Genomic DNA, 15,706 nt, shown 5'->3' with positions numbered 1-15,706 from the left:
GCGTGGCAAAGCACTACGCAGGAGCACAGTTGGAACTACACGCCAGTTTCCGAAAGCCACATCCTAAAGCCCCAGTCTCTTCCCTCCCTGGTGTCAAGCCCCGATCTCTGAGTCTTGCTTTTCCCCTCGCTAGTGTGTGGCCTTGGACATTGTTTTACCTCCCTGGACTTTGGTGCTCTTATTCAGAGATGCTACTTTATTAAAGCGGCATGTACTTTGTTCCAACATGCAATTCAAGTCCTATCAGAAAAAATGACAGAAACCACAGTAGGTGATCTTTAAGGAAACCCTCAGCCTCAGTGCTCACTATTTCTAATAACTTCAAAAAATACTAGCACAGGGTACATGTTTCTGAGTCGTTTTATAGAAGTATTTGAAAATGCTTTTTCCCTCCTCATAAAAATCCAAAGTAGAGCCAGGCGCTAGTGGTCGCATTTGTAACACTAGCTATTCAGGAGGCTGAGATCTGAGGATTGTGGTTCAAAGCTAGCCCAAACGGAAGTCTGTGAGGCTCTAATCTCCAATTAACCAGCAAAAAGCAAAAAGTAGAGGTGTGATTCAAATGGTAGAGTGATCAGCCCTGATCAAAAAAGCCAATCATGAAGCCATGAGTGTACACACACACACACACACACACACACACACACACACACACACACACACACACACACACAACCTGGAAAACAATGAAGGGGTTTTTTTTTAAATTAAAAAAAAAAAGGGTTAAGAAGAGGAAGTGATATGAAGTGTAAGAATCTGAAAGAGAAATATGTGCTCTTATTTCTACATTTATAAAGATTTGCGCTGACGAGTCATACTTTAGTTTAGAATGCTAACCAACTCTAGATCTGAGAGAATGAACTATGTTATTGCAAGATCCACCCTGGGAAGGCAGGGCAGACCCCTCCCTCCTCTGCTCAGCTTCTGCCCAGTACCTGTGTCACCTGGGTAACTGGCACACCTGGAGGCAGGCACCTCCCTCTCCTAAGTCACATCAGTGGGCCGCCCTAGTCATGAGGCTTATGGAACTGTGGGAGGGTCCCAGGCTTTGAGGTCACATAGGCATTTGGTGGTACCACGCCTTCCCTTACCTGGCCACACCTTCTCCCCTGCCCCTTCCCTAGTGAAGGCTGGGCAAACCAGCCCTCCGTCCCCCTTTATTGGCCATGCCTCTCTACCATGGTGGGGGAGCAATTTGGTAAAATAAACTTCTCTTCCTGCCTGAATACTGTGTGGTGTTCTCTTTATCGGCTACCTAATTAAATCTAACTATTTGATTTACCTTACAGTTATCACTTTTATCCTTAAATGGGCCACAGCTTGTTTTCCAAAAGGAGGCCTTCACCCATCATCCTTCATCTTGACTTGTTCTTGATTGTATATGGGAATTATCTGATAGCAATCAATTCACATCGCTGTTTAGGGGACACCACAGGGGGAACAGTAGAGTCATTTCATTCTATAGTTGATCAGTGTCACAATCATCATTAAATTTGTAATGATGGTGGGATTCACCATACCTTGGTTAATGATCATGGACAATTCATTTCTTGCCTGCCAGAGGTAGCAATGGTTTCTGAAATATGAACTCCTACCCCATGGGAATGACACTTAGCCCATCACATTTAATTCTTGACCTTCACTGAACAGCAGGATTCTAATCCCTTGATTTCATAATCTTAACTAGGAAACATTAAAATATGGATGGGCTCCAGTTGGCAGGAATCTTTATGTGCTTTTCACTAAAAAAGCTATAAATTCAATGGTTGACCTTTTATTTCCAGGTCACAAATGACACCCACTCAGTTTTGTCTGTTCAACACAGGATTTATATAGGGTCTCAGATAGAAGCCATGAAAGTTGAACTTTAATGAAATGTCGCTCAAAGATGCACACTTCACTCAAAATTCTCTCTCTCTCTCTCTCTCTCTGCTCTCTCTCTCCCCTCCTTCCCCCCCCCCCAAACACACACAATTAGCGCACAACCTTTTAAAAACAGGGATATTATCCTCATGTTCATTGCTGGCCTCCAGTAAATTTATGAGGGAAGTTTCTTCAAATGTCATTTTCTCTGGGAGGTACAAATATGTTGATGTTTGAGAGATAATAATGCCTTAGCTCCCAGTTTAGGTTTTAAGACTCAAAGACTTCTGAAATGTTCTCTTTGCCAGCATCACAATTCATCCATCTCCTATTGAAAAATGGTCCTGTCCCTTTTCAGAAAATCAATATTATTGATGGGAGGCCTCTGTGTTGTCAATCAGGGAAATGTGATTTGAAGGGACCCCAAAGCAGCAAGATAAGGAAAGGAATACCAAACTTGTTCAGGTCCACACAATTTGAGTGAGATCAATGTTTCCCATAATACTTCTCCTGTCATGTAGCGCTCTAACTGTCACAAGAAAAGGCTGATTAACTTAAGTAAAGTGTTCTCTGCTGTGTAAACACATAAAAATCTATGAGGCAAAAAAAAGGGGGGGATGGGAGAATGGAGCAACAGAAGAACAAAATGTCATTTTCATTTTTGATGTGGACCCATTCTTACTTTGCATTCTTCTCTTGTAACCATTACTGTACCAGCCATTCTGACAGAGTCAATACATCGATTTGGGTCTTGATGCAGTGGTGAGGCAGACTAATCTGATCCGCCATTGTCTGCCATAGACAGGATGGGGGTGGGGAGCACTCAGGTCACAGGGCAAAGGAGATGAGGTCAGTCAAGGTATGCCAGCCTGGTCCTCGATACGTAAAGAGGACTGATGCATAGCTGGCAGCGGTGCTGTGCATTTGGACACGAGTGCATTGAGAAAGGACAGAGGAAAAAAGAAATCTTCAGCTCAGCTAAAGGATGCAGCCTAAGTAATATGGTATGCACCACCTATTTAGGTCCCTGTGGAATTTCAGTCACTCACAGAGATCTGCAATTCAATGAGGATCACCACCCCATTAGGACTAATCATGTCAGTGGTGTATCTGACAAAATAAACATCCAGAATTGTACTCCCCGGTTCACAACTTGGTTTTGCATGGGATCTTTTCCTTCCTTCCATCACCTGGCAGAAAGCTGAATTTTTTTTTAAAATATGAAATTATACACAAGGAGACTCTATGCAATCTTTGGCAACTTCCTCCTAAAGAACCAGAAACTGCCACTGCTAGATGAGCTTTTGCTTGCTCCTTGGGACTCTGCTAAGGATGTTCTTAATAAATAAATATTGTTCTGCTAGCTAATGGGGGAATTAATGACAAAACTTATGCAAAACGGATGTGAGAAGGATAGAAAGCGTGAAGACACGGCTCAATGGGGAAAATGCACCCATTACCCCTAGGGTCCTGGTAGTATTAACATTTCTTTTTCTTCTGCCCAGTCACAGGTCCCTTGTCCTGAAGATAAGTGGGCTGCCTCCTGCCTGGCTCCATTGCTACCCAGCTTCAGTTTGAAGGGGAGGAAGGAGGGCTTTAAAATGAGAGGGCTCAGCACCCTCCCATCCTAACTAGATTGCATCTTTATGCAATCCCAAGGTATACAGTAATGTTCAATAAATGCTGGCATCTTTCTCCTCCCTGAAATTTGATCACATAGCTGGCAAGTGGGGGAGATGAGAGAGGAATCCAGGTATTTTAATTCCGAACTCAGGATGTTTCCCACTTTATACACAGATCCCTGCCATGTCCAGGTCCCTTCCTGGATCTTTGTGTGCTATTATCCTTCTATTCCCCAGAACCAGATTCTACCCCCCTCCCTCCCCCATCAGGGGTCAGTGGAAGGGGGACTCTGCTGAGGGGTCAGAAGCTATTTGTCCTGACAGCTGGCCTTAAACTCCCATTGCCTACTGGAGACAGCCTATCCCAGCCTGGGAGGGCAGCACTGTTACTTCTGAGTCACCAAGGTCACAAGGCAAGGGCCAAAGCTGGGTGGGAGGGTGAGGAACATACATCACCGTGGCCTGTGTTAACCTAACAGCTCAGCTAGACTAAGGATGGGAGTCATAGGCTTGTGGACGTGAGTGGATATAAGCTCAAACTCCAAATCAGTTCAGCTCTGTGGTAAGGAGGTGCCCACGGTCTTGGGAAAAATTCTCCTGTAACGTCTTGGGGAGGTGTGTCCTGTGGATTGTCTACCCTTCCCCCCAAACAGATCCCATTTTAAGGCAATATCCTACCCACTACAAACAGGTTTCTCAAAAAAACGCAGGAGGGCAAATGTGTGGGTGGGGAAACAGTGGGAGAATTCTCACAGCAGGCGTGGGATCTGTCTATCAGTGGGCCTTTAAGGACCTGGAGTCGGTGGTAGCCTTTGGGAAGTCTAGGTCCTAAAGGGCCCCAGCGTGGACTCTTCCCTCTCCCAACTAGGAGTCACTTAGAGTACAGGAACAGGGGGCAAAACCCATTCTTCTACTTGGCCTACGACTGTGTGGATACTATGGTGGGGACCCTGCCCTCACCGTGTTCCCTCCAGTGTTCACAGCCAGGAACTTTCCTTCTGCAAAGGATGCACCTGGCTTCGAGTGTAAAGGAAGAGCCTCAGAGAACTGCTGGCAACTGGGTAAGTGCCAGGGTTCTTCTAGGGCACTGGTCACAGATGCCCTGGGGAGGCATAAGCCACTGGTCCCCCTTTCAATTAACCTCCCCAGAGTCCATGTTTACTTGGGGAAGGGTGACTTGGCTGCACATCCTTAACCTCAAACAGAGGCTGAGGAGACAGTGCCACACACATGCTATTTACTGAGCATCGACTGGGTGCCACATCCCAGCAATCATCAACTAAGAAGCATCCCCGAATTTACTGCTCTTTCCTTCTTCTTCCCTCCCCTTCTCACCTCTGTCTCTCTCTCCCCTCCCTCTCTCTCCCTCCTTCCTTCTCAGCCTCTCTTCTTCTCTGGACAGATTCTAACCTTCTGACCTTCAACTTACCATCCTCCTGCTTCTATCTCCTCGATGCTAGGATTACTGGAGTGTACAGCCACATCTGTGTTTTGTTTTCTTTTTTTACCAGTCCTGGTGCTTGAACTCAGGGCCCGGGCGCTGTCCCTGAGATTCTTTTGCTCAAGGCTAGCACTCTACCACTTGAGCCACAGCGCCACTTCCGGCTTTTTCTGTGGATGTGGTACTGAGGAATCGAACCCAGGGCTTCATGCATGCTAGGCAAGCACTCTACCACTGAGCCACCTTCCCAGCCCGTACAGCCACATCTGGATCCGCAAATCTTTTTGGATCAAACTAAAGCATAAGTTCCAAGGGGATAGGATTGCCCAAGTATACGAACAGAATGAAAGGAGCTTCAGCATTAGCTCAGTGGTGAGGTGCTGGCTAGCATATCTAGAATACACTACCAAAGTAGAACGTGAAAACCCAAGGTTCTGTTTATTGAAAGGTTTATTTTAAGAGTGTCTCATAGCCTGTCAGTGAGTCAGCCACCGAGTGTATGTGAGGGGAATGTGTCAAGTGCTTACAGGTTGGTGTGGGAGATGGGAGGTGGGGAGGAGTCACTCCTGCCCACAGTAGTACAGAGCGAGGGGAAGCAGACTGCGTGAGAACTCATCTCTGCCAAGTGTAGCTTACTCAACACCTGCTGCTGGAGGCTGAGGACATGAGAACAGGAATGACCGAGCTCCAACTCCATTTAGGCCCCACTTTCCCATTAGATTCTGGGAGCTACATTCACTTCTTGCCAGTTCTCTCTAGTCAGATTTCCCACAAACTCCCCACCCTACTCCACCCTACCCCTGTCAATTATGTCTTCCGTGGGTCGGTCGAGGGAGAAAGAGGCATGGGCTGCTACCTGTACATAGATGACACATGCATCAATGTAGCCAGGTATAGACCACTTTTAGTGCAGATGTCCATTAGAGAATCCTAGAGTTCAGATCTTGGGAAATTTGTCTTGTCCTAGAAGGCTGCCTTAGATGGAGCTGTGCATAGGTAGCATGTAAATATAAAGCTCACAAGTCTTTCCCTGATAGGAGACCTGAGTTTGTGTTTTGTCTTAATGACTCCTACAGGGTCTTCAGAAGTCTCTCTCTCTCTCTCTCTCTCTCTCTCTCTCTCTCTCTCTCTCTCTCTCTCTCTCTCTCTCTCTCTCTCTCTCTCTCTCTCTCAGGGCCTGGGAGCTTTTCCACCCAAGGCTAGTACTCTACCATTCTGAGCCACAACAGCACTTCCGGTTTTCTGGTGGTTTATTGGAGATAAGAGTCTCATGGTCTCACAGACTTTCCTGCCCAGGCTGGCTTTGAACTGTGGTCCTAAGACCTCAGCTTCCAGTAGCTAGGATTGTAGGCATGAGCCACCAGCTCCTGGCTTAGAAGTCACATCTCTTTAAAGCTCTTAAAAAAATGTATAATAGGGCTAACTATAATAACTCTACCTGCCTCAAAGGTCTGCTCTTAAGATCAAATAAGAAACCATTTTGTAATCCAGAAAATAACTGTCACTATAAAACTAAGATAAAATATCACTGATTGTTTAAGAGGTATTAGCACTTATTTTTCCTGTATTAACAAAATTTAAAACTTAACAATTGGAGATATAGATGCAAACATTTGTGTATGTATGAATATTTATCTATCATCTATTTATCTATCATCTATAGAAAGACAGCAAGAGCTAGAGAAAGGGAGAAAGACTAGACTAGAAAATCAACTACCAATGGAGGAAAAACCAAGAAAAAATGTACACATCCTTTTGTAGGGACAAGATAAAGTGTCAGCCAAGATTGTACATGAATAAAAGCCATGCCTGTAGCTACTGTGCTGTCTGGTCTCTGGCAGAGGCCTGGTGTTTTCTCACAGACAGACTTAGAGCATTCATGAATGAGCGAAGCAGTTCAGCTTGACTGGACAGATACATGCACTAAGAGGAAGCTGGTCTTCAGAACAACCAAGTTCAGCACTATGCCCATTGGAACCAGTAGGTGCTGGCTCTGGTGGCTTGATGCAAGGGCTTCAGTCACTGAAGACTATCTTAGAGAGAATGGTCAGTAAGCTTTTACCTCAAATAATTAGGGAAGCAACAGTTACCTGGGAAAGGAAAAAGTTCTGGAGATTGTTTTAAGTCTTGGCTATCTCAATTACCTTCAGACAAATTTGCTCCTCTGAGGACCAAATGAGTGTGCTCATCTGTAAAACATGAACAATGGCGTCAGCCTTAGAGGGTGCTTCAGGATTGCAGTACAGGCATGGGCTTGGCACTACGGCTGGCTTAACATATGACATCAACTTGACCTAGAACACTTAACTTTTCTCAAAGCAGAGGTAAAAGGCTTCTCTTTCTTTTTCCTCTCTTTTTCTTCCTCCCTCCCTCCCTTTTACCCATATTCCCTTTCCTCCTTCCTTCATGCTTACATTTTTATTCTTTTGGATGAGGAGGTCACAGGGCAGGGAGCCCAAGCTAGCCTCAAACTTTTGCTCTGCCTTCTGAGGGCTGGGATTACAGGCATGGATCAATAGGCCTGGCTAGCAAATGGGATTCTATCTGCCATTCCTCTCTAGTCTTTTGTTTTTTTTTTTTTTTTGGGGTCCGGTCGTGGGGCCTGAACTCTGGGCCTCGGCGCTGTCCCTCAGCTCTTCAGCTCAAGGCTAGCACTCTACCACTTGAGCCACAGCATCACTTCTGGCTTTTTTCTTTTTGCTTATGTGGTGCTGAGGAATCGAACCCAGGGCCTCAGGCATGCAAGGCAAGCGCTCTACCACTGAGCCAATTTCCCAGCCCTTCCTCTCTAGTCTTAAAAGCTAAGTTATGCAGGCTTGTGACTGAAATGCTCAAAATCTGCTTTCCGTGGAAGGCAAAGAATGGGGAAGAGAAAGACTTTCGTTTTCTTCTAGGGAAATCCAAATTTCTTCCCCCTGTAACGCCCCAGCAGAGCTTTGAACCACTGTGTGGTGTCTCCTCTTAGGGTAAAGAAGCTCATGTCAGGGTGGGAAGTCTGCAGGAGGCTTAGCTAACTGAGACAGGGCTGCAAATGAAGTTGGTGTGGTGGGTGAGGATGCCACACCAGCAGGGGATGCATTTCTTGGAAGTGAGAAGTGAGGACAACTGGCTGATATCTGCACTGGAAAAGTCTTGGTCTGGTGAAGATAGAATTGAACCTTTTGTCTTCTTTGGATGGGCTCACTCTATCTACCATCTGACTGGCAAGAATTAAAGTACAGGGAGAAAAGGAATAATGTACAAGAACCTTATCATCAGACCAAAGTGAAATGAGGGCAAATCCCCGCTCCAGCCTCTTTTGCCCCTTCCACTCTTTGGGAAGTCCTTATACCTCATTCTGGAGCCTCTTGGGCAAAGCCTTATAGTTCTGGTATCACAAGTTACTACAATGTTCTTGCCAGTACTAACCTTCCTTCCTTCCTTCCTTCCTTCCTTCCTTCCTCCCTTCCTTCCTTCCTTCCTTCCTTCCTTCCTTCCTTCCTTCCTTCCTTCCTTCCTGTTTCCTGTATGTTATGTCTTTCTATTTCTTCCTCTAGAATCTACACAATTTGAGAAGAGTTTGTGTTCTCTCATTTTGTAAGAAATAGAAAAAGCAACATTAAGTAATCGAACAAAAGAATGCATGGAGAATTTTGCAGATTGCCTGAGCTTTAGTTTCTCATGCAGGGCTTCCGGAATAAAACATATGGAATGACAATGAATGGAGACATTCTTTCCCTATGTCTCTACCATGCTGCTTCCTTTGTGTACTCCCATCCAAGGTGACTTGGTGGTGCCATGGACAGTCGGCTAGCAAATCGGTAACAGGCCTGGAATTTAGCAGTAGGGGTCTCTTCAGATCAATTGGTTCCCAGCACAGGGATGTGTGAGGCTTATGTGTATGTTGGTACAGTTCATGAGGCAAGTGAGTCAGGCAGCTAAATGATTTATTAAGCAAAGGTTACAGCACCTGTGCCTTTTTGTCAGCAATCAGGCCCATGGCATGCCAAGCGAGTCTTCTAATAGCCCAAATGGTAATTTCATTTTAAACAGCATTTCAGACACCACCACGATCCTGTTCATGCGAACAATGGTAGATTTGGGTGGTAGGGAGGAAATGCCTATTTTAAATATTGTTTGCACTCATTTTTCATTTTCAAGAATTAGTCCTCGTTGGAGTTCCGCAGGTTAAGCATTTTTATTTGAACATTCTGATTATACTAGTGCCTGAATCAAAAATCAGTTCCTTTTTCACTTCTCCTGTGTCAGAACTAGCATTTCTATTTACTAGCTGATGATGAAACATTAACTTTACTTCCCCTTCCTCTAAGCAAACCCCTTTTCTTTTAATGGCTCTTGTTTCCAGAAACAAGATTAAATCATGGGATGAAACAGATATGTTCATTGGCATTCTGCTATTTGAGACAATGGTAACAGTGTCCCAAGTGAGGTAAACACTTTATGCTCAGAGACTTTTCATGTTAATTTTCACTGGCCTGGGATATTATTGAAAAATAAGAGGTGAAGCGTGGAGTGAGTGCTGGTTTCTCTGTACAGGTGGCTGTCCACAGGTGCTCCTCATGTAAAGGAGAAGAGCCTGCAAAATGGAGGGGGCTGGAGGCAGAAGAAAAGGACAGGTAGCTTGCAGGAGCGTTTAAGCACTGTCCAAAAGAAGGATGAGACTTCCCGAATACAATTGGAAGGCAGGAGAGAGGAAAGTAGTTCACCACAAATCTAAGGAGGATGCAAGTTTGCTTCAGCAGAAGGAGAAATTCTCTGGAGAAAAAAGAAAACCAGACTGGAAGGGAAGGAAGGAAAAATGGCTTTCAATTACCCTTGTTATCTCTCCCTACCAATCATTACAGATGATGAATAGGTGCAATAAAAGCCAATATTCAATTTTTCCAATTTACATGGAAAGAAAGCCATAATGTACTGGTAAGGGGAAGAAACAGCAGGTTACCGAACAGTGTATATAATATGATCTCATTTTGCAATTTTATTTGTATGTGTAGAAACAGTCGGGATGGATTTATAAGGAAATGTTAGCAGTAGGACTACAAGTGATTTTTATTATTTTTCTCATCTGTACTTTCCATAGTTAATATGTTTCAGTACTGTAATAGGAAAAAGCCATCATTTAAAAACTTCTTTGTAAATTAAATTCACTCCCTGTGTGTAGAGTACCTATTACGTGCCTGGCAGGAGAATGTAGTAGTTTATCCTCTTGAGAGCGTAAAGGGCCTTTAATTGCGCTAATGATTACACTTTTTTTTTTGGTCGGTCGTGGGGCTTGAACTCTGGGCCTGGGCGCTGTCCCTCAGCTCTTCAGCTCAAGGCAAGCGCTCTAACACTTGAGCTACAGTGTCACTTCCGGTTTTCTGGTGGTTTATTGGAGATAGGAGTCTCACGGTCTCTCCTGCCTGGGCTGGCTTTGAACCGTGATTCTCAGATCTCAGCCTCCTGAGTAGCTAGGATTACAGGTGTGAGCCACCAGCGCCGGGCTTGATTACACTTTTAAAATGGTGGTGATATGAACAGATTGATCATCTGAACAACATTTTGAATGTACAGTCCAGAGTTACCGGGGACACTCACTGTGATGTGAACACCATCACCATCATCTCAAAAACCCTCCCATTATGGGAAACTTCAACTCCACATACTACCCTCCCCTTGACCACTGGCAACTTTCTATTTCTATCCTTCCTTCCTTCCTTCCTTCCTTCCTTCCTTTCTTTCTTTCTTTCTTTCTTTCTTTCTTTCTTTCTTTCTTTCTTTCTTTCTTTCTTTCTTTCTTATCATGCCAATGCTGGGGTTTGAACTCAGGGCCTCATCTTTCTTTCTTTCTTTCTTTATGCTCAAGGTTGGTGCTCTCCCCCTTGAACCACACCTCCATTTCCTGTTTCTATCAATCAGGTAAGCAGAATCATACAACATTTATCTATGATTTACTGTACATATTGTAATGTCATCAGGATTCATCTACGCTGAGGCATGGATCAGAATTCTCTTCCTTTCTAAGGAGGAAGGCTATTCCACTATATATGGCAACTGTATTTTATTTAGTGATCTGTGTGCTGATAGACACTTGGATTGTACAAATATCCCTTTGAAATTTGGATAGACGTTAATGATAAGATTTTAATGTGATTTCAGATATAAAAGCAGGAAGATGCTATGGTATTCTTGAGAATTAAACGTCAGTCTCTGGATATGTCCAGGGAGCAGTACAGTTAGAATGCTTAGAGAGTATAGGCTTTGCCATCACAGAGAACTCAGTATTTAATTTTCACTCCTTACAGTCTGATGTCCTTGGAAAAAAATCAACCAGGTCTTTTGGTGTTGATTTCCACATCTGTAAAGTGGAGACAATTATATCTCTTGCATTGGGGTAGTCATAAAGAGTAGCCACGTAATGTCCTAAAATATGTAGCATGTAGGAAACACTCAATAAATAGAGGCAGCATGCAACCAAGTAACTCATTTTTCTTCAGGATGTTCTTTCTGTAAGTTAAAAACCTACACACATACACACACACACACACACACACACACACACACACATGTATATATCCATATAGATGTATGTATCCCTATATATATATTGGTTTATACCCTCTAGGAAATAAAACCAGATTACCTCTAATCCATCTTCTATAGGATGATGCTTTGAGTATTTTGAGACACTTCCAATGGGAACATATCTTTGAGGGACAGATTTTTAGCTTACATTTATTCGCAGACTTAAGTAGAGGATACCTCTTCTGCACCGAGAAAGCTCAAAAATCTGCTTGGGTTTACCAGAGTCGTAGAAAGCAAAATTCTGCTTTCCCAGAAAAACCTTTTCCTATATTTCAGTAAATACATATTTCTGGCTTTGTAAAGATTATATCAACATAGAAAAATGCAATCATTAATCTGCAGACTCTGTTTCAATTATGTTTTGGAGAATTCCTGTCAAACTTTCCCTCTTTTAGGCCAATGTCTCCCTGAGAGGGAGCCTGCATTTAGGTCTATTGATAATTATTGTATCTATCTACTTAAAACAGTTCTAGAAAGTAGTTTCTTTTCAAAGAAGTTAACATGTACACATTGAAATATTTAGAGTGCACAATTTTTATCTCAAGGCATGTGCACCTGCACACATATTCACATGTATGAACAAATGACAACTCCATTAGCAAAGTTTCTCATAAGACAATTAGGAATAGCTTTCTTCAAGCCAAATGTGGCAGGTGTCAGTTTTTTTTTTTTAAGAAACATCTAAGCTGTTGTCTCTGTAATGCCAAATATTTAATGCAAACCAAAGGACTTTAGTTCCAGATGCCAATACTGAGTTTACATGACATCATCCAACCAGATGCGTGGAAAATTTGGATTTTTAAGAATTGAATTTTTGTGGTCAGCCTCATGAAGACCGAGTTCCTGGGTTAAATCAGGCATTTGTGAGACAAAGAGATATTGGACTATAACACGTTTTGACTGTAGAGGAAATGAGCTGAATGGAACATAGGGTACAATTTCAATGTTCTGAGTCACAGCTTATATAAAAATATTCCGTAAAGTACAAACAGGCCATTCTAGAGGTTCTATTTTTTAAGGTTCTTAATAAAGTAACTCAAGCTTTGGGAAAATAAAGTGACCACCCAACAGAGAGGCACCAGCCCTAATTGTCCTTTTTCATAGAATCTGAGGATAAAAGAACAAAGGAAAATATTAAACTTTTGGTTTGTTTTCAACATAGATGGTTTTAAGGTGATGATGCAATTTCAAACTCACCAGGAAAATATCTGAATCTTTGACAGTATTGGAAAAAAAAATAAGCAAATGACTGGATGTTTATGGGAGGAATGAAATAGGAGATTTTAATACTGGACACTATGTACAAGCCAGTTTAGGAAGAAACAACAGAAGTGAGAAATCCAAGAGGCAGCCCTCTCTGCGTCCTTGACTCTCCCTGTTCTAGGAGTGTTGTGCTCCTGTGACCCAGCTCTGGTGAAGGGAATCTTCAGAGTCAGTGTGGGTCAGCCCGTGCTGTCCACATTGCTGTAAGCAAAGCCTTGTGAAGATGGAGCATTTGAACCTAGGCAGGCAGGCCTGTTATATCCATTAGCCCCCACTCCGGTCACATCCTTACAAACAGATGAACAAATTACTAATTTGGCATCTAGGGATGACACACCCAAGTATAGACCCTAAACCACTCAATAATTTTTCCAACACCTTGCTAAGAACCTTATGGAGAAAATATTTTCCTTTGTATCAATTAGGATAAGATAGGATCCCATTCTAATTAGAAAATCAGGGAGTAGATTTCTTTTTTAGGTCCGAGACTGGGACTTAAATTCCGTACCTGCCACTGGCTTTGTTCACTGGCGAGCGCTCTACTCACGGAGCCGTGTTCCAATCCCTCAGAGCATAGTTTATTCTTAAATCAAAACGAACCTAATTCTAGCCTGAGATTCTTCTACACATGTACCTGGGAATACAAAGGCTCACTGCTTCTCAATTCTCAGCAGCCACTCTGAAACTGTTTTTCAAGAAAGATCTTTTCTCCTTGAACTACAGTCCCAGGCCCTGAACGTATTTACCCAGTGTGTCCCGATGAGGTGTGGACATTCTGCACACCTCTCTCAAACATGCATCCTATTCATTCCCTGCCCACCCTCTCCATGTTTCCCAGAGGCCAGCAGTCACCCCTCTAAATGCCTCCTATTTCTGGAACTTCACAGCAACTTAATAGGGCTCAAAAAACCCTTCCCCCCACCTCTTCCTTTTAGAAAGCTTGCCAGGTTTCTGGGGAACTATAATGAACACAGAGGAGTGGCTGATCTCCCCCCCAGCACCACAAGCAAAACCGGATGGTGTGTTTGCTTGGATTCCTTGAGAATACAGGGAAATGTGGCTGAAGGGCTGGGGGGGAGGGGGAGGGAGGGTGGGCTGGTGGGGAACCAGAGTCAGGAAGAAAAGGGGCTGGGCCATGCGGCCTGCTGTGCCTGGAGAACAGTTAACAAAATGCACCTGATGAATAATACAAGCTGCATCACATACAGAAAAGATGAGAGCGGCCCACCTGTGTCTGTTGAGGGATATTTACAAAGCTTGGATCCCGTGGTCCAACACTGACGAATCGGTTTGCGGGGGAGGTGCTGGGTGTCGAGTAGGCTGTGAAGGAAGGGACACATGCGTTCAGGAAGCAGCACGAGATTGCGCACACAAACAACACCAAAACATACAGTCTCCCAGCCGACGCAGCTGATTAACGAGGAAATGTGCAAACACTGTAGCTAGCAAGGGCATTTTAGACAGTCCAAAAGGGGTAGCAGGAGGGAGGAGGGGAACTGGTTTCTGACTGCTGTGATTAAACAGGGTCAAGTTGGTGTCCGGAGGAGGAGCTGTTTTCTTATCCCACCTTTCAAATTAGAACATGCAGAGCGTTCGCAAAAGTACACTTGCTATGTTAAACAGGAGCTCTGGGGTCAGAGAGGGGAGGAGCACAGTTCACTTAAAACCTTTGCTTTTCATGCTGTTATACTTTCTTCTAAAAGTCATGAGCTGGTTGGAGCCTTCTATATCTAGAGATGAAAGAGGAGTCTTTTCAGAAAGAGTGAATGGGCTCTCCAGGGTGGACGTGAAAACCATTTAGAACAAACTGCCTTTATAGATCCCAGGAGAGTGGTTGGAATGTTTATAGTACCTAAAATGTGCATCAAATCGTCCTGTTGGTACTTTTGCCTTCCTAGATCCCTTCTGTAGGGCAGAACTACTGGAGCTGCTGTGTAAACAAGGGTATCACACAGGGGCTGGCTTCAGGTACCAAACTTCAATTGCCTATGCTTTTCATAGGTCTGTTGTTGTTTTGCTTATATTTCAGAACTTCGCTCCAGAAAACAAACAAACAACACCAACAACATCCCAAAACAGTGGCTTTTGTTGGTTTCGAAAACCAAAGTGCATTTTGTTGTCTTGGTGTCCCATGATTCAGTCCTTTACCATCAACTCCAAGGAGTTATTTCTTCTTTCTAGGACTTCTAGATGCTAGCTGAACATAACTCCACATTTCTTAACAGTAATTATGATAATTGTCAACGAACTCCAAATGCATACCATCTCAAGGGCAAAGAAGATTCGCAACTTCTAAAAGCATAATTTCTTTCCCCTTATTGATGTCATCGACTTCTCTTACTTTGATTTTCTGCTTTAAAGAAAACTGTTCACCCTTCTAGGTCCTCTTGTAAGGAGAAAAGTCCCGCCAATCTGGCCCAAGTTCCACTGATCATTGGTAAGAGCTCTGCCATTCAAACAGATCTGTACTTTAGGGGCACAGCGATGCCATGGTCAGGCACACCAAACAAAGGATGAGTAGGAGGGCCCACTGTCATTCTTAAGCTTTTTGTTATCATAGAATTTTTTTTAAAGGAGGCCTGATTCAGAGATCATTTCATAGGAAATGATCTAAATATATGGTATGTCATATTGTCTAGTAATGTGAAGCTAATGTTTTTCTTCTGTACCTCATCTTCTGTCAGACTAGTTTGAACAGAATTGAGACAAAGATTTGCATTTAGCTATTTCCCTATATCTTTCCATCCTGGGTATGAGGGAAATTTACGTTTTCCTTTTTCTTTTTTTTTTCATTTTTAAAAAGTTCAGTAAGATAAACTCCTGATTATTTGCTTTTCTTAGCCCATGGCTTTACTTTGATACACTTTAAGAAATGGCAAAAGAAAGTTATATGTTGAAAATGGTGGTCTGTTATCTGCCAGAGTTATTCATTTGGTCCTAGCACTCACGGAGT

At 43.3% G+C, this 15,706-nt stretch overlaps 1 protein-coding gene across 5 annotated transcripts in view; it reads right to left on the bottom strand.

Moving 5' to 3' along the window:
* The window catches only part of Nfia (nuclear factor I A), a 379,923-nt gene that overhangs the window by 22,578 nt on the left and 341,639 nt on the right, over positions 1-15,706 (bottom strand). For 3 of the 5 annotated variants that reach the window (XM_069987172.1, XM_069987171.1, XM_069987174.1), the window contains one exon: positions 13,982-14,073. The exons of the other annotated variants lie outside the window; for them this stretch is intronic. In XM_069987172.1, coding sequence (XP_069843273.1) covers positions 13,982-14,073 — 92 coding nt within the window. The remainder of the gene's footprint in view (positions 1-13,981; positions 14,074-15,706) is intronic. 5 annotated transcript variants of the gene reach the window in all.

This window comes from Dipodomys merriami, unplaced genomic scaffold (assembly GCF_024711535.1).
Source record: "Dipodomys merriami isolate MVZ:Mamm:240054 unplaced genomic scaffold, mDipMer1.0.p SCAF_34, whole genome shotgun sequence".
Lineage (NCBI taxonomy): Eukaryota > Metazoa > Chordata > Mammalia > Rodentia > Heteromyidae > Dipodomys > Dipodomys merriami.
This window is presented reverse-complemented; position numbering and strand designations above follow the sequence as displayed.